This window comes from Pangasianodon hypophthalmus, chromosome 1 (assembly GCF_027358585.1).
Source record: "Pangasianodon hypophthalmus isolate fPanHyp1 chromosome 1, fPanHyp1.pri, whole genome shotgun sequence".
Taxonomy (NCBI): domain Eukaryota; kingdom Metazoa; phylum Chordata; class Actinopteri; order Siluriformes; family Pangasiidae; genus Pangasianodon; species Pangasianodon hypophthalmus.
The window spans coordinates 207,501-225,738 of NC_069710.1; the positions used below are offsets into that span (position 1 = coordinate 207,501).

An 18,238-nucleotide genomic window follows, 5' to 3' on the forward strand; every position below is an offset into this window, starting at 1 on the left:
TGTGTGGCTAATAGTGTGTGTGTGTGTGAAGTGGTATTTTTATGAATATTGATGGGTTTATTTCTAACTAACAGTGCCAATGAGGTCATTGTAGGCACACTAATACAGTATTGTGTGTGTGTCTCTGTGTGTGTGTGTGTCTCTGTGTGTGTGTGTGTGTGTGTGTGTGTGTGTGTGTGTGTTCAATTTAGGTTCAGTTCTCAGTTTCTACAGCTCAGCTTCCTGTACTGTGGTCGGAAAATTTTCCGATGACAGCTCGAGACATGAGTGTATTTTTAGCTGTGTCCTTCCTCTTTAAGAAGTGCTAAGTGAAGTAAATAACACACACACACACACACACACACACACACATATACACACACACACACACACACACACACACCTTGCTCTGTTATGATTTTAGATTGTTTCATTACTGTCAAGTAAAAACAGTACATTAGCATGCTAGTGACTAAACTAGCGATCTGTATGCATTCTCACGCTAGCGTTTTTTTGGGGGCCATTTTACATTCTCTGGATCTTCAGGATTCTGGCTCGGTTCTAGCTTCTTAAAGAGGTTCTACACAGATAAAGAAACGTTTAAAGGTTCCCCAGAGCACCAACTGAAGAGCGTTTCTAGATTTCTAGAGTGTAGAAGTGACCTGTTGATGACTCGCTCCATCGGTTTTCTGCCGGAGACTTTTAGTAATGTTTAATGATTTTATTTGATTTTATTTGATTTGTATTTGATCTCACTTCTTCTCTTCTTATTAGCATTTAAAATAAACGTTAAATACGGCGATGCTTTGTGAGAGTGGAAAATACTTCAGTAGCTGTAATTCATTACTATACTTAAATATTATTTTGGTATTTTATTTAAACTTTACTTGAGTGTTATTGAAAGTGAATACTTGTATTCTTACATTTCCAACAAAATAAAATCTTCTTTTTTACTCCTTAAGTTTTTGTTTAGACTTTCAGAGAACTCTTTACAAATCTCAAAGGTCTCCAAGCGTCCAGTCATTTCAGATTAGCGTCCAGTCATTTCAGATTAGCGTCCAGTCATTTCAGATTAGCGTCCAGTCATTTCAGATTAGCGTCCAATCTTTTCAGATTAGCATCCAATCATTTCAGATTAGCATCCAGTCATTTCAGATTGGATAAACTGCAGTGTGGAAGTTGAGGATGAGTGCTCCTGGCCCTGCCTCAGTAAAATATTTCAGTACGCTGCAGTAAACAAACGTGTCTCCTTTACCTCGCTCGAAGACAGGAAGTCTAATCTAATATAAAAATAGCATGTTGAGGAAAGTTTTGCTAATTTGCTAACATTAACTGGCTGTATTTAACTAAGTCAGCCTGTTTTCTTTGCTAATGCCAGGTCAGACTAGCATCAATTCCAGTAGCTAACATAATTCTAGCTAATAGTAAATATTAATTATTTACAGGATGTTTTACTTCTGATTAATTCGTTAGTAAGTGACGCAGCGCTAGTCGTAACTTACTGAGACTGAGTCACAATTTCAGGCAAAACAGCATCAGTTTTAAATAAGTAATAAACGTTACTTTTCAAATGAAAACATGTCATTTACCTAAATTCATAAATTCATCAGTTAAAAACATTTACGTTTTACATTTTAATACTTTTTGGCTTTTATTCGAGTAAGATGTTAAACACATTGTCTAAACTTTCACTTCAGTAGAGTTTCTTTTTCTGCTTGTGCTTTGTGACGGCGAGACTCGGTGCACGGGTTAATTATTAACTGCAGTGTTCACACGCCACGTTTATCTCATTTAATTTCCATCTTCTCACTAACACTGATTTTACACTTTTATACAGCTATAAAATGAAGCTGAACTGCACATGCAGCCTGATCCAGGACACTCGTCATATATCTCTTTAAATAACGGTTCTAGCTTCTGAATGGCTTCTGCTTCTGGCCCGTGCTGAGCTGGAAGAACTCGGGTTCTAGGGTTCTGCACAGACGCTTTAAGGGTTTCACCCCATGAGAGGAAGAAGGAGAAGAAGGAGAAGGAGAAGGAGGAGAAAGAGAGATGTTGATGGTCAGTTTGCAAATGTGTCAAAACTGAAGTTTCCAACCGCAGAACAAAAGAGGAAGTGGAATGGGACGGATGAGTGTTGTGTTTTCACACACACATGCGCACACACACACATACAAACACACACACACATGCGCACACACACACATGCGCACACACACATACACACACAAGGTTATGTTTTTAGCAACACCTTTGTAATATTTAGGGTAAGTGTGCTGAATGTAGCACAATGCTAATGGCTGCAACATATTCAAACCTGCTTTAGCAAATACTTCCATCATACATCATACACACAAACAATACACACACACACACACACACACACCATACATCATACACACACACACACACCATACATCATACACACACACACACACCATACATCATACACACACACACACACCATACATCATACACATACATACACACACACACACCATACATCATACACACACACACACACACACCATACATCATACACACACACACACACACCATACTTCATACACACACACACACACCATACATCATACACACACACACACACCATACATCATACACATACATACACACACACACACACACACACACATACATCACACACACATACATCACACACACACACATTATACACCACACACACATATATCACACACACACATATATCACACACACATTATACATCACACACACATACATCACACACACACACATTATACACCACACACACATATATCACACACACACATATATCACACACACACATATATCACACACACATTATACATCACACACACATATATCACACACACACATATATCACACACACATATATCACACACACATTATACACCACACACACATATATCACACACACATTATACATCACACACACACACACACACACACATATATCACACACACACATTATACATCACACACACACACACACACACATATATCACACACACACATTATACACCACACACACATATATCACACACACACATATATCACACACACACACACATATATCACACACACACATATATCACACACACACACACATATATCACACACACATTATACACCACACACACATATATCACACACACATTATACATCACACACACATATATCACACACACACACATATATCACACACACACATTATACACCACACACACATATATCACACACACACATTATACACCACACACACATATATCACACACACATTATACATCACACACACATATATCACACACACACACATATATCACACACACACATTATACACCACACACACATATATCACACACACACATATATCACACACACACACATATATCACACACACACATTATACACCACACACACATATATCACACACACACATATATCACACACACACACACATATATCACACACACATTATACACCACACACACATATATCACACACACACATTATACACCACACACACATATATCACACACACATTATACATCACACACACATATATCACACACACACACATATATCACACACACACATTATACACCACACACACATATATCACACACACACATATATCACACACACACACACATATATCACACACACATTATACACCACACACACATATATCACACACACACATATATCACACACACACATATATCACACACACATTATACATCACACACACATATATCACACACACACATATATCACACACACATATATCACACACACGTATATCACACACACATTATACACCACACACACATATATCACACACACATTATACATCACACACACACACACACACACACATATATCACACACACACATTATACACCACACACACATATATCACACACACACATATATCACACACACACACACATATATCACACACACATTATACACCACACACACATATATCACACACACACATTATACACCACACACACATATATCACACACACATTATACATCACACACACATATATCACACACACACATATATCACACACACACACATATATCACACACACACATTATACACCACACACACATTATACACCACACACACATATATCACACACACACACATATATCACACACACATTATACACCACACACACATATATCACACACACATTATACACCACACACACATATATCACAAACACATTATACACCACACACACATATATCACACACACACATTATACACCACACACACATATATCACACACACATTATACACCACACACACATATATCACACACACACACATATATCACACACACACACACGTATATCACACACACACACACATATATCACACACACACATTATACACCACACACACATATATCACACACACATTATACATCACACACACATATATCACACACACATTATACACCACACACACATATATCACAAACACATTATACACCACACACACATATATCACACACACACATTATACATCACACACACATATATCACACACACACATATATCACACACACACACATATATCACACACACACACACGTATATCACACACACATTATACACCACACACACATATATCACACACACATTATACACCACACACACATATATCACACACACATTATACACCACACACACATATATCACACACACATTATACACCACACACACATATATCACACACACACACACATATATCACACACACATTATACATCACACACACATATATCACACACACATTATACACCACACACACATATATCACACACACATTATACATCACACACACATATATCACACACACACATATATCACACACACACACACGTATATCACACACACATTATACACCATACACATGCCATATATCACACACACATTATACATCGTACACACACACACACACACACATTATACATCACACACACATATATCACACACACACATTATACACCACACACACATATATCACACACACATTATACACCACACACACATATATCACACACACACACACGTATATCACACACACATTATACACCACACACACATATATCACACACACATTATACACCACACACACATATATCACACACACATTATACATCACACACACATATATCACACACACACATATATCACACACACACACACGTATATCACACACACATTATACACCATACACATGCCATATATCACACACACATTATACATCGTACACACACACACACACACACATTATACATCACACACACATATATCACACACACACATTATACACCACACACACATATATCACACACATTATACACCACACACACATATATCACACACACACATTATACACCACACACACATATATCACACACACACATTATACACCACACACACATATATCACACACATTATACACCACACACACATATATCACACACACACATTATACACCACACACACATATATCACACACACACATTATACACCACACACACATATATCACACACACATTATACACCACACACACATATATCACACACACACATCATAAATCACACACACACATCATATATCACACACACAGTATACACCACACACACGCCATATATCACACACACATCATAAATCACACACACACATTATACACCATACACACGCCATATATCACACACACACACATTATACACCATACACACGCCATATATCACACACACATTATACACCACACACACGCCATATATCACACACACATTATACACCACACACACGCCATATATCACACACACGCCATATGTCACACACACACACACCATATATCACACACACATCATATATCACACACACACATATATCACACACATACATTATACACCACACACACATCATATATCACACACACATTATATATCACACACACACATATATCACACACACACATTATACACCACACACACATCATATATCACACACACATTATATATCACACACACACATATATCACACACACCATATATCACACACACGCCATATATCACACACACATTATACACCACACACACACATATATCACACACACACATATATCACACACACATCATATATCACACACACATTATATATCACACACACACATATATCACACACACACATATATCACACACACGCCATATGTCACACACACATCATATATCACACACATCATATATCACACACACATTATACACCATACACACACATCATATATCACACACACATCATATATCACACACAAATCATACACCATACACACATCATATATCACACACACACATTATACACCACACACACACATCATATATCACACACACACATCATACACCACACACACACACACACACACACACACACATCATATATCACACACACACATTATACACCACACACACACATCATATATCACACACACACATTATACACCACACACACACACACACACACACACACATCATATATCACACACACACATTATACACCACACACACACATCATATATCACACACACACATTATACACCACACACACACACACACACACACACACACACACATCATATATCACACACACACATTATACACCACACACACACATCATATATCACACACTCACATTATACATCATACACACACATCTTACACCACACACACACACACATCATATATCACACACACACACATTATACATCATACACACACACACATTATACACCACACACACACACACACATCATATGTCACACACTCACATTATACACCATACACACATCATACACACACACATTATACACCACACACACACACACACGCACACACACATCATATATCACACACACACATTATACACCACACACACATCATATATCACACACACACATTATACACCATACACACATCATACACACACACATTATACACCACACACACACATCATATATCACACACTCACATTATACATCATACACACATCATACACACACACATTATACACCACACACACACCATATGTCACACACACACATTATACACCACACACACACATCATATATCACACACTCACATTATACATCATACACACATCATACACACACACATTATACACCACACACACACCATATGTCACACACACACATTATACACCACACACACACATCATATATCACACACACACATTATACACCATACACACATCATACACACACACATTATACACCACACACACACCATATGTCACACACACACATTATACACCACACACACACACACACACATCATATGTCACACACTCACATTATACACCATACACACATCATACACACACACATTATACACCACACACACACACACACGCACACACACATCATATATCACACACACACATTATACACCACACACACATCATATATCACACACACACATTATACACCACACACACACATCATATATCACACACTCACATTATACATCATACACACACATCTTACACACACACACACACATTATACATCATACACACACATCTTACACACACACACACACACACACACACACATCATACACATAGTAGGGTGTAATGGTGTTACTGCAGTAAGCCGTTTGCATTCCATTAGAAAAGCATTAGAGATGTTTAATACGCTGATGGAGTTACTGCACTGGCGCTGTAGCTGATATTATTATTTATAATTTAATAAATTATAATTAGTGTGTGGGAGGGGCCTGATTAATTCATGCAATTTGCCCCCTTGTGATTTTCACCTTGAGTGTTTCATGTGACATTACGGCACTCTGTGTGTGTGCGTAGATTATTATTATTATTATTATTATTATTATTGAGCTTGATTGGTTATTTAGTCAGCAGGTTCGATTTTTTGTCACTGAGCGTAAACACACAGCACTGTGCAAAAGTCTTAGACACTCTATTATTTTTATAGCTGTTTATTTTATGACCTCTGCATTATTGAGTCAGTACGACAACATTTTACACTTTCAAACATTACTTTTCCAACAAAAAAAAACAGAAAAATATTACAGAAAAATGTTTGTGTGTCAGTAAAGAGAGCAACACATTACGCAACAGAGTACTTTTCAGATAAAAAAAAACGTATTGCAGGAAAAAACAGAAGCGAGTGCGAGTCAGATTCTCCAACATGTTCAGTAAAACGTACCGCTAATTTCCCTTTACACCTGCGCAAAGCGTACCGAGACTGCTTTCTAAAGCAGAGGGTCACACTAAATCCTGACCTCATTACGTTTATTACTGTTCAGTGTTTTATTTCATGTCTTAACATTTAACCTCATTATTTTTGCTTTACAGTATTTCTTTGCATGTTCATATTCACTTTTGCACAGCACCGTATGTCCTGTAGGTAAAGTCATTTTATCACTCGGTTTATTTTAAATACTTATTCATTTATCTAGGGGACGATAAGACGCAGAGCAGTAAACATCAGGTTTCAGTAATAATGAAGTAATAATGAAGTGTGTGTGTATGTGTGTGTGTATGCGTGTGTGTATGTGTGTGTGTGTGTGTGTGTGTGTGTGAGGAGTGTAGGTGCGATACATTTATTACTGTTAATTTTAGATGTCACAATAAATAAACCACTTCTCTTCACATGCTGTTAAGTTCACACATCACTCCACAGATTAACACACACACACACACACACACACACACACACACACAGACACACACACACTGAAGCTGTAAGGAGCTACGAGGCTAAAGTAGCTACCAGCTGATGGAAGTCAGTCTCATGCGGAGTGTGTGCTGGTGTGGTTGAGGATGCAGTGAAACTTCCTGTCAGCAACAAACACACACTAAACTTCATTGTTAATAAAGCTGAAGTGTGTTAATGCATTAAACCCCATCACTGTTACGCTACTTTACACACCTGTGTGTTTCATAATGAGGTTAATATAGAGATTAAAGACCGTTAAAGCACGCAGGTGAAGCTTTAGTTGTGTGTTTATGGAAAAGATTTTGTTTGAAACAGATTTAAACTTCAGACGCAAACTTCACACACTGAACAGGTCTCAGCTGTTAGACTACATCTGTGCTAAAGGGACATTTATTTATTTATTTATTTATTTATTTATTTATTTATTCATATATTTACCATTTGTTACTTTGAATTCTGAAACATCAGCATGTTTGTGGAGAAATGCTTCAAATGTGCTTGAATTAAAGAAAAGCATCTACTCTGTAAAATCATCAGACAACAGGTTGGAATTAATTCATTGAAAACATGAGCATTTAGTGCAGAAAACTTCGCACTGATGTGAAATCTGTCTAACGAGAAACACTACAAAGTGCAACATTCATGCAATAATCTGACCAGCACACGAGCTATACTTCAGTCTCGAGCTGAAGGTTTAAACTGCTGCTGCGTACACGAGTGAACATCTCCATGATCAACTCATGAACTTTACTTAATCTCACACTGTGGACGAGTGTCTTTAGACCATCAGTGCAGACATTTTCACCTTCATGTTACATGAAACCACAGAAATCAAACACGCCTGAGACACGCCTGAGACACGCCTGAGACGCCTGAGACACGCCTGAGACGCCTGAGACACGCCTGAGACGCCTGAGACACGCCTGAGACACGTCTGAGACACGCCTGAGATGGCTGAGACACGCCTGAGACACGCCTGAGACACGCCTGAGACGGCTGAGACACGCCTGAGACGGCTGAGACACGCCTGAGACACGCCTGAGACACGCCTGAGACGCCTGAGACACACCTGAGACACGCCTGAGACGCCTGAGACACACGCGCCGTCTCTCCTGCTGTGAGATTAAAGGACTGAGGAATTTACACACACCTCGTGTCCTGGTCCAGTTCATCGCTCCGTCAGATGCTTTATTTTATTAGTTCATCTTAAACTTCAGAGACTGTTATAATTTCCAAATATTTCATTAGAATATAACTTTCTGCATTTGTATATTTTCATTTTAGTTTTTTTTTAATTATTGATTATTTGATTATTAAATATAAATTGATAAATTGATTATTTTTCAATCTTTGTTCTATTGACACCTTTTGTTTTATTGTGTTGTTTTTAATTTAATTCTAATTAAATTATTATGCATATTCTTTATTCTTCTTGTATTGTGATTTTCATTTCTCATTATTGTACATATATTTTATTTATTAACTCCACACTGTTTACATTTTATATGATTTAAATCTGTTTAAAGTTTATATACAGCAGGGTACTACAACTGTTTTTTGCATGTGTCTGTCTGTGTGTGTGTGCGTGTGTGTGTGTGTGTGCGTGTGTGTGTGTGTGTGTGTGTGTGTGTGTGTGGGTGGGTGCGTGGGTGTGCGCGCACATGGGTGTGTGTGTTATCTGGGTTTTCAGTTTTCCGTGACGTGCTCAACTTCACCACAATACTTTAATTAACACTTTGTCACATTTTAGCAAACAGCAAGCCAATAACAACGTTATCACACTGAGTGTGTGTGTGTGTGTGTGTGTGTGTGTGTGTGTGTTTTACGTGACCTCTCAGTGGTAGGATCAGAGCAGTTGAGCGGGTACTTGAGCTGGATGATGGTTCCGTCTCTGTCCTGCAGAACCCCGTGTTGCTCTCCGGTGTAATACTCCACCAACTCCGCCAGAGTCGCAAACTTTTCCCCTCCGTACAGATCATAATAATCTCCTGTGTTCTGGATACGGATGTGTGTCACTCCATCACCCACTCTGACACACACACACACACACACACACACACAGAGAGAGAGAGAGACTTCATTTCATTTCTTTTCTCAGTTTTATCTCCAGTAGCTCTGCATGCAGTCGCTCCTCCTGCACCAGTGTGTCGGCTAAAAGTGCAGATTTACATACAGCGGTGAAAAGAACCCAGCTGTCGGTTTCTACGCAGAACTTGTACAAGTGATCTGCTGATTAATGAATTTCTAAAGACATTAATGTTGATTTGCTTTTATATTTTTGTTAAATGATGTCATTAACTTCAGTCTTCAGTTCATTTAATAATTTTATTTCTACATTTTTATTTAGAAAGAAAGAAAGTGCCTAGAATTAGGATTAGGATTAGGGTTAAGGGTTAGGGTTAGGATTAGGGTTAGGATTAGGGTTAAGGGTTAGGATTAGTGTTAAGGTTAGGATTAGGGTTAAGGTTAGGATTAGGGTTAAGGGTTAGGGTTAAGGTTAGGATTAGGATTAGGATTAGGATTAGGGTTAAGGTTAGGATTAGGATTAGGATTAGGGTTAAGGGTTAGGGTTAAGGTTAGGATTAGGGTTAGGATTAGGGTTAAGGGTTAGGATTAGTGTTAAGGTTAGGATTAGGGTTAAGGTTAGGATTAGGGTTAAGGGTTAGGGTTAAGGTTAGGATTAGGATTAGGATTAGGATTAGGGTTAAGGTTAGGATTAGGATTAGGATTAGGATTAGGATTAGGATTAGGGTTAAGGTTAGGATTAGGATTAGGATTAGGATTAGGGTTAAGGTTAGGATTAGGGTTAATTGTAACCCCAAATTTCTCTGAAGTTCTCTACTAAAGCACGTGTGAGTGGAACATTCCTCATTTGTAATAAAGGTGTAATAATGAGGTGGTTATTAATAAATAAATAATGAAAGATTGATGCGTGTGTGATGTCAGTACCTGACTGACAGAGAGAAATCACCAACGTTCTTTTTACTCGGTCTCGCCAGGAAACTACCGTCAACTCCACGAGTCTTCAGGAGATTCTCCGCCTCCAAACCGGACAGATCTCTGTGGAACCACCTATACACACACACACACACACACACACACACACACACACACACTTACTTCAGCTGACTCTATTACACAATAAAAATCAGAAGTGTGACAAAAACACCAGAAAACAGGAACCTGACAGAGAGAGAAGGAAAAACGCAAAAAGACGAAGAAACTGAGGACCGATTCAATCAAATCTCAAATAACCAGTAATAATGTGTGAGTGTTCAGTCTGATAACGTGTGTATGTGTAATTACACGGATGTGTGTGGAGAGAGTAATTACATGGACGTGTACGGAGAGAGGGACAGAGTAATCACACTGATGTGTACGAAGAGAGTAATCACACGGACGAGTATGGAGAGAGTAATCACACGGACGAGTGTGGAGAGAGGGAGAAAGTAATCACACGGACGTGTACGGAGAGAGGGAGAGAGTAATCACACGGACGTGTGTGGAGAGAGGGAGAGAGTAATCACACGGACGTGTACGGAGAGAGGGAGAGAGTAATCACACGGACGAGTATGGAGAGAGTAATCACACGGACGTGTGTGGAGAGAGGGAGAGAGTAATCACACGGACGTGTACGGAGAGAGGGAGAGAGTAATCACACGGACGTGTGCGGAGAGAGGGAGAGAGTAATCACACGGACGTGTACGGAGAGAGGGAGAGAGTAATCACACGGACGTGTGTGGAGAGAGGGAGAGAGTAATCACACGGACGTGTGTGGAGAGAGGGAGAGAGTAATCACACGGACGTGTGCGGAGAGAGGGAGAGAGTAATCACACGGACGTGTGTGGAGAGAGGGAGAGAGTAATCACACGGACGTGTACGGAGAGAGGGAGAGAGTAATCACACGGACGTGTGTGGAGAGAGGGAGAGAGTAATCACACGGACGTGTGCGGAGAGAGGGAGAGAGTAATCACACGGACGTGTGTGGAGCGCAGGGTAGTAAATCAGGGTCAGGAAGATGAGAAAAATTAAAATATAAAATTAGGGAAACACAAAAGATAAAGAAAAAGAAAAAAAAGACAAATCTCTGAGACGAGAAAACGTAAAAGTGAAAACAGAAACACGGAGAGAGAGAAAGACAGACAGACAGTAAGACAGAGAGAAAGACTACCTCTCTATCTGTCGCTACACTTACCGAACCATCTTTGTCCCGCACTCTGAAAAAGATAAAAGCAGAACAACAAATAAACAAACAGTTATTTACATAAACTAATAAATAGGCTGTTACTATAGCAACATAAACAACCACATTTCCACAGACATAACAATGCATGTGCTAATACGCTAACATGCTAACAGTGCTGCACTTCCAATCACTCTTTTGCTCTATCTATCCCTCCATCATCTGTCTATCTACACCTCCACTTGGCTGTCTGTCTCTCTATCCCTTCATCGTCTGTCTACGCCTCCATCCATCTGTCTAATCCTCCATCTGCTTGTCTATACCTCCATTGTCTATATTTCTAACTGTCTGTCTATCCCTTCATCTGTCTATGGCTTCTTCTCTCTGTCTGTCTTTCTGTCTATGCTTCCATCATCTGTCTATCCCTCTATCTGTCTGTCTACGCCTATGTCCGTCTGTCTGTCTCTCTCTCCACACCTCCTTCCTCTATGTACACCTCCGTCTATCCATCTGTCTATCTGTCTACCCCTCCATCTGCCTGTCTATACCTCCATTGTCTGTCTGTTTTTCTATCTATCTATCTATCTATCTATCTACCTCTCCATCTGTCTCTGTCTCTAACCCACTTGTCTTTCTATCCCTCCATTTGTCTACCCCGTCATCCATCTATCCGTCTGTCTTCATCTTTCTACCGACATCTGTCTGTCTGTCTCCATCGCTCTACCCACATCTGTCTGTCTCTTTCTTTACGTCTCTATCTACAATCCTCTATCTGTCTTTCTCTATCTGTTGTCTTCAGTTTATCTTTCTGTCTGGTCGTCCAATCACTCTTTCTATCCCTTTGTTAGTGTTCCTACCCTTTTATGAATCACTCAACTTCTCTTTTTCTCTATCCCTCCATCTGTCTGTCTCGCTAACATTCTTTTTTTAATTGCCAATCCAGTTTCTCTACTACAAATGTAACATTGACAGCCACCTGCAGCATTTTTCCGTCTTCCTCTTTTCCATTCTTTACCTCTTTGTGTCTCTATCTTTCTCTCTCCGTTTCTTTCTCTGTCTGTCGCTTTTCTGTATCTCTCTCTCTCTTTTATGAGGCAAAAATAAATACACTTACTGTTTTCCGCGCTTTGTGAATGATCAACTGTCGGTCAACTTCTCTGACTATATATGCCGTTTATGTTCCTCCCTCTTCCTCTCTCTCTCTCTCTCTCTCTCTCTCTCGTGCTGTCACACTCAACTCCTTCCTTCCTTTTTTCTTTTTTTTTTCAGAAGACAGTGAAAGCGAGAGTGCAGTGAGGTGGGTGGTAGTGGTGGGGGAGATATAACAGTCGCTAGAGAAATTTCATCCTGCACTTCTCTCTCCCCCTTCCCCCCATCTCTATCTCTCTATCCCTCTCTCTCTTGTCATTCTGATTGGCTAAATTATGAACAAGGCAGGAGTAGAGTCCACTGACTCCATGACCTTTGAGACAGACAGAAAGAGACAGACAGAAATAACACACCACACAAAAAAACACCCATCTCACATCGACTTCTTCATTTATTACCCACTTCTCTCTGTTTTTTTCTCTCTCTGTAGGTCATTCATTGTCTATCCTTTTCTCTCTTCACCTGTCTGTTCTTCACCTGTCTGTCCCACTGTGTTGCTATCTCTTTCTCTCACTCTCTCTCTCTCTATATATTCTGGCAGCTTATCCACTAATCCAGAAAAGCACACAAAGTTCAAGTGTGAATTGCACTTCCTTATTACTGACAGAAAATCTGCACGCGCGCACACACACACACACACACACACACACACACACACACACACACACAACTGCACACTACTTTTGCTTGGGTAAACATGCCGATTGCTTCAATATTGTGAATTCGCTGATTACAAGATCTTATAAACAAAATGACAGTTTTCTCACTAAAACAAAACTACATTTCCCACAATTCAAAGCGTCATAAAATGAGGAAGTAAAGTAACGTCTGTTTGAATTGCAAATGTGAAGTGGCTCAACTGGATGCAGCAATGCTTTGAATATGACAAAAGATAACACCTCAGTTCCACAAAAGCAGCTGTGTTTGTGTCCTTCAGAAGACACACACAAACACAGACAAAATTACATTTATGAAAATATGTGAAAATGAAGACAGGTAGAGAGACAGACATATCCAGAGACTAAATGAAAGATTTTAATGTTATATCACTAACATCACAAACAAACACTTACCCTTTAAACACATAAAGGCACATAACTGACACGCAGCTTTCCAGTTTCTAGCTCTTTATCTAACTTTCTCATTTACTGTATTTTATGTAGCTAACATTCTCCTTTCTAACTAATTTTCTAATATCAAGTATTATATATAGTAGTATATTGTGGAGGTGGCGGCGTGGTCGAGCGCCGGTTTGTGAACGGAGGGCAAAGCTGGGAAAAGTGAGGTGTAAGGATCTACACCTGTGCGGGATGTCTCTAACATGTTCTGGGTTTCAGTGAGTGGCAACAAGGATAAAGAGGGGAGAGACAAGAGCCATGAGAGAGAGAGAGAGAGAGAGAGAGAGAGAGAGAGCTGAGCAGCACAGAGCTGTGTGTGTGTGTGTGTGTGTGTGTGTGCATAGGGAAATAAAATCACTGAAAAGCAAAAGGAATAGTGAAGAAAAATAAAGAGCCCCTTTCTGAGTTTTCCCAATCCTGCCTTCCGTCTCCTCATTTCTGGTCCACCCTGTAAAGTGTCACACTGGTGCTGAAACCCAGGAATTTGAGGAAGATCCACCGCCTCTTGCGGAGATCGTCAAGACTCTCGCCGGCATCCACCAGACGCAACATCAAGCCTTCCTCTAGCTGCGCACGGAGCAGGAGCAGCACTTCCAGGCCCTTCTCTAAGCACAGGCAGAGGACCAGCAGGTGCTACAGAGCCTGGTCCAGCCGGCGGGAACTCCGGGGGCAGGCAAGCCCCCTCTCTTTCCTCCCTCTCTCTTTCCTGCTCTCGTTCTTCCCGTTTTTCTCCCTGCCCTCCCCCATCCCTGCACCACGGAAACATTTTCCCCCGAAACCAGGTTTTCCCTATTCCTCCCTCTCCCACTGTGTCTGTCACTGGGTCGGGGACTCTGGGTGAGGACTGGGCCGGTGTGCTGGCATTGCGGGGAGCCCGGGCATTTCCAGGACCAATGCCAAGTGATGGAGGTGGGGGTGTTGGTCCGAGCCACAGGCCGCCCCGATTGAGCTGGAACGTACCGTATACCGGTGAGTATTCAAAGGGGTACACACCACACACTGGTGGATTCAGGCTCTAACCAGACCTCAATTCACCAATGCCTGGTTCAAGGTGAGGCATTGGGTACAGCAGGCCGGGTGAAGGTGATGTGTGTGCACGAGGCTGTGCATGAGTAGGAAGACACAGAGGGTGGGGAGGACCCTGCTTTTCAGGGGAATTTCCCTTTGGAGCAGATACGAGACGAAACCCTCAGGCACACCTTGGTCTAAGTGAACGTAATGGATGGTCAGGGGGTTCAGCCCAACATTGCACTCTCCTTCCCCTATATTGTGATTGCTGAGGAAGTGATGCAGGACACTCAACCAAAGAAGAAGTGACCCAGGTATTGGTCCCAGAGAGCCGTTGGGAAATGTTATTACAGGCGGCTCGTTATCATCTGATGGTGGGGCATTTAGGTCACGATAAAACACTAAACCATCTCATGGTCCATGTCTATTGGCCGTGCATTTGCAGTGATGTTTGCAGGTGGTGTTCGGCTTGTCATGAATGTCAGCTGGTGAATCCACCGGCCACCTCAAAAGCGCCATTGAGCCCCCTTCCATTAATCGAGGTCCCCTTCGGAAGAATTGGTTTGAACTATGTTGGGCCATTGGAACAAACTGCACAAGGGCATTGCTTTTTATTGGTCCTGGTAGATTATGCAACACAATACCCCAAAGACATTTCTCTTCGCAACATCTCAGCACGCAGTTTGGTTATCTCCCAGGTTGGGATCCCGAAAGAGATCCTGACTGATCAAGGCACAAAGTTTATGTTACGCACTCTTCGCGAACTACACAAACTCTTAGGGATTAAATCGATTCGTTCAGTGTTTACCATCCTCAGACAGTCTGCGACAGGCCAGACGGCTCCCCGGGGAGAGAGAGAGAGAGAGAGAGAGATGAGCAGCACAGAGACGAGTGTGTGTGCATAGGGAAATAAAATTGCTGAAAAGGGAAAGAAATAGTGAAAAAAATAAAGAGCCCCTTTTTGAGTTTTCCCAAACCTGCCTCCCGGCTCCTCATGTCCGGTCCACCTGTGAAGTATCTAGCTGACGTTCTAGTTTTAATATTTGTAGCTGACTTTGTCATTTCTAGCTTCCAGCTAATCTATTGTCTAGTATTTACATACAGCAGCTAATTTTTTAATCTCCCACACAGACTAACACTCATACTGTATATTTGACTTTTTTTAATATTGTCACTTAGCAACGTGACCGTGAATGCTGCAGCACAGTGTAAATATGGGTCTTGCCTAAAACAGTTATTTATGCCCGTTGTCATGGTTACATTACAAACATACAATATAAGGATCAGGGGTGCAGAACTGCGATTAAACGTTTGACTGGCTCTATATTGTGAGTTGTGCTGACACAACGAAACACTCGCCTGCTAACCAATCAGAAACCTGTAGACTTTACAGTCACTCAACACACGAATCTGAGAATTATAACGAATTTACTGAACCACATTTAGCATCTAAACAAAGACAAACAGGCAAAAATACACAAATACACAAACAGACAAATAAATCAGATTATTATACAACGGAAAAACTCACCGACCCACAGACAGCGTCTCTCTCTCTCTCTCTCTCTCGTTAACCTTTATTTAAACAGCTATAGGTTCTCTCCTGGCAGTGTGTGTGTGTGTGTGTGTGCAGCTGTTCAAAAAAAAAGTTATACTGAACTAAATAAACAGACTGGAGCGACACTCACCCACTCCAGAGCTGTCTTCCTCTGTGTGTGGATCCAAACGTCTCTCTTCCTGTCGGTCTCTGTCACTCTATCGTTATCTGTCTCACTCTCTATCTGTCTGTCTCTCTCTCTCTATCTGTCTCACTCTCTTTCTGTCTCTCTCTGTGTTGTGATAAGTTATCTAGCAGGATGATTACACTTCTCCACCCTGTAATTGTCATAATTGCTGTTTTGTCTGAGAGCCAGAAAATCGTCTTTACACACACACACACACACACACACACACACGCACGCGCACACACACACGCAGACACACACACACACAGAC

General features: G+C 40.6%; 1 protein-coding gene across 4 annotated transcripts in view; it reads right to left on the reverse strand.

Annotated features, from left to right (window-relative positions):
- The window catches only part of ptpn6 (protein tyrosine phosphatase non-receptor type 6), a 38,962-nt gene extending 20,913 nt beyond the window's left edge, over window positions 1-18,049 (reverse strand). The window contains exons 1-4 of one of the 4 annotated variants that reach the window (XM_053239472.1): window positions 17,932-18,049; window positions 12,981-13,002; window positions 11,735-11,857; window positions 10,617-10,814 (exon numbers count right to left, since the gene is read on the reverse strand). In XM_053239472.1, the coding sequence (XP_053095447.1) occupies window positions 10,617-10,814; window positions 11,735-11,857; window positions 12,981-12,988 (329 nt within the window). In that variant the 5' untranslated portion in view covers window positions 12,989-13,002; window positions 17,932-18,049. Of the gene's footprint in view, window positions 1-10,616; window positions 10,815-11,734; window positions 11,858-12,980; window positions 13,003-13,983; window positions 14,282-17,774; window positions 17,801-17,931 lie in introns of those variants that run through there. The other 3 variants (XM_053239509.1, XM_053239454.1, XM_053239492.1) reach the window with 3 other exon arrangements.
- Between the last annotated feature and the right edge of the window lie 189 nt (window positions 18,050-18,238).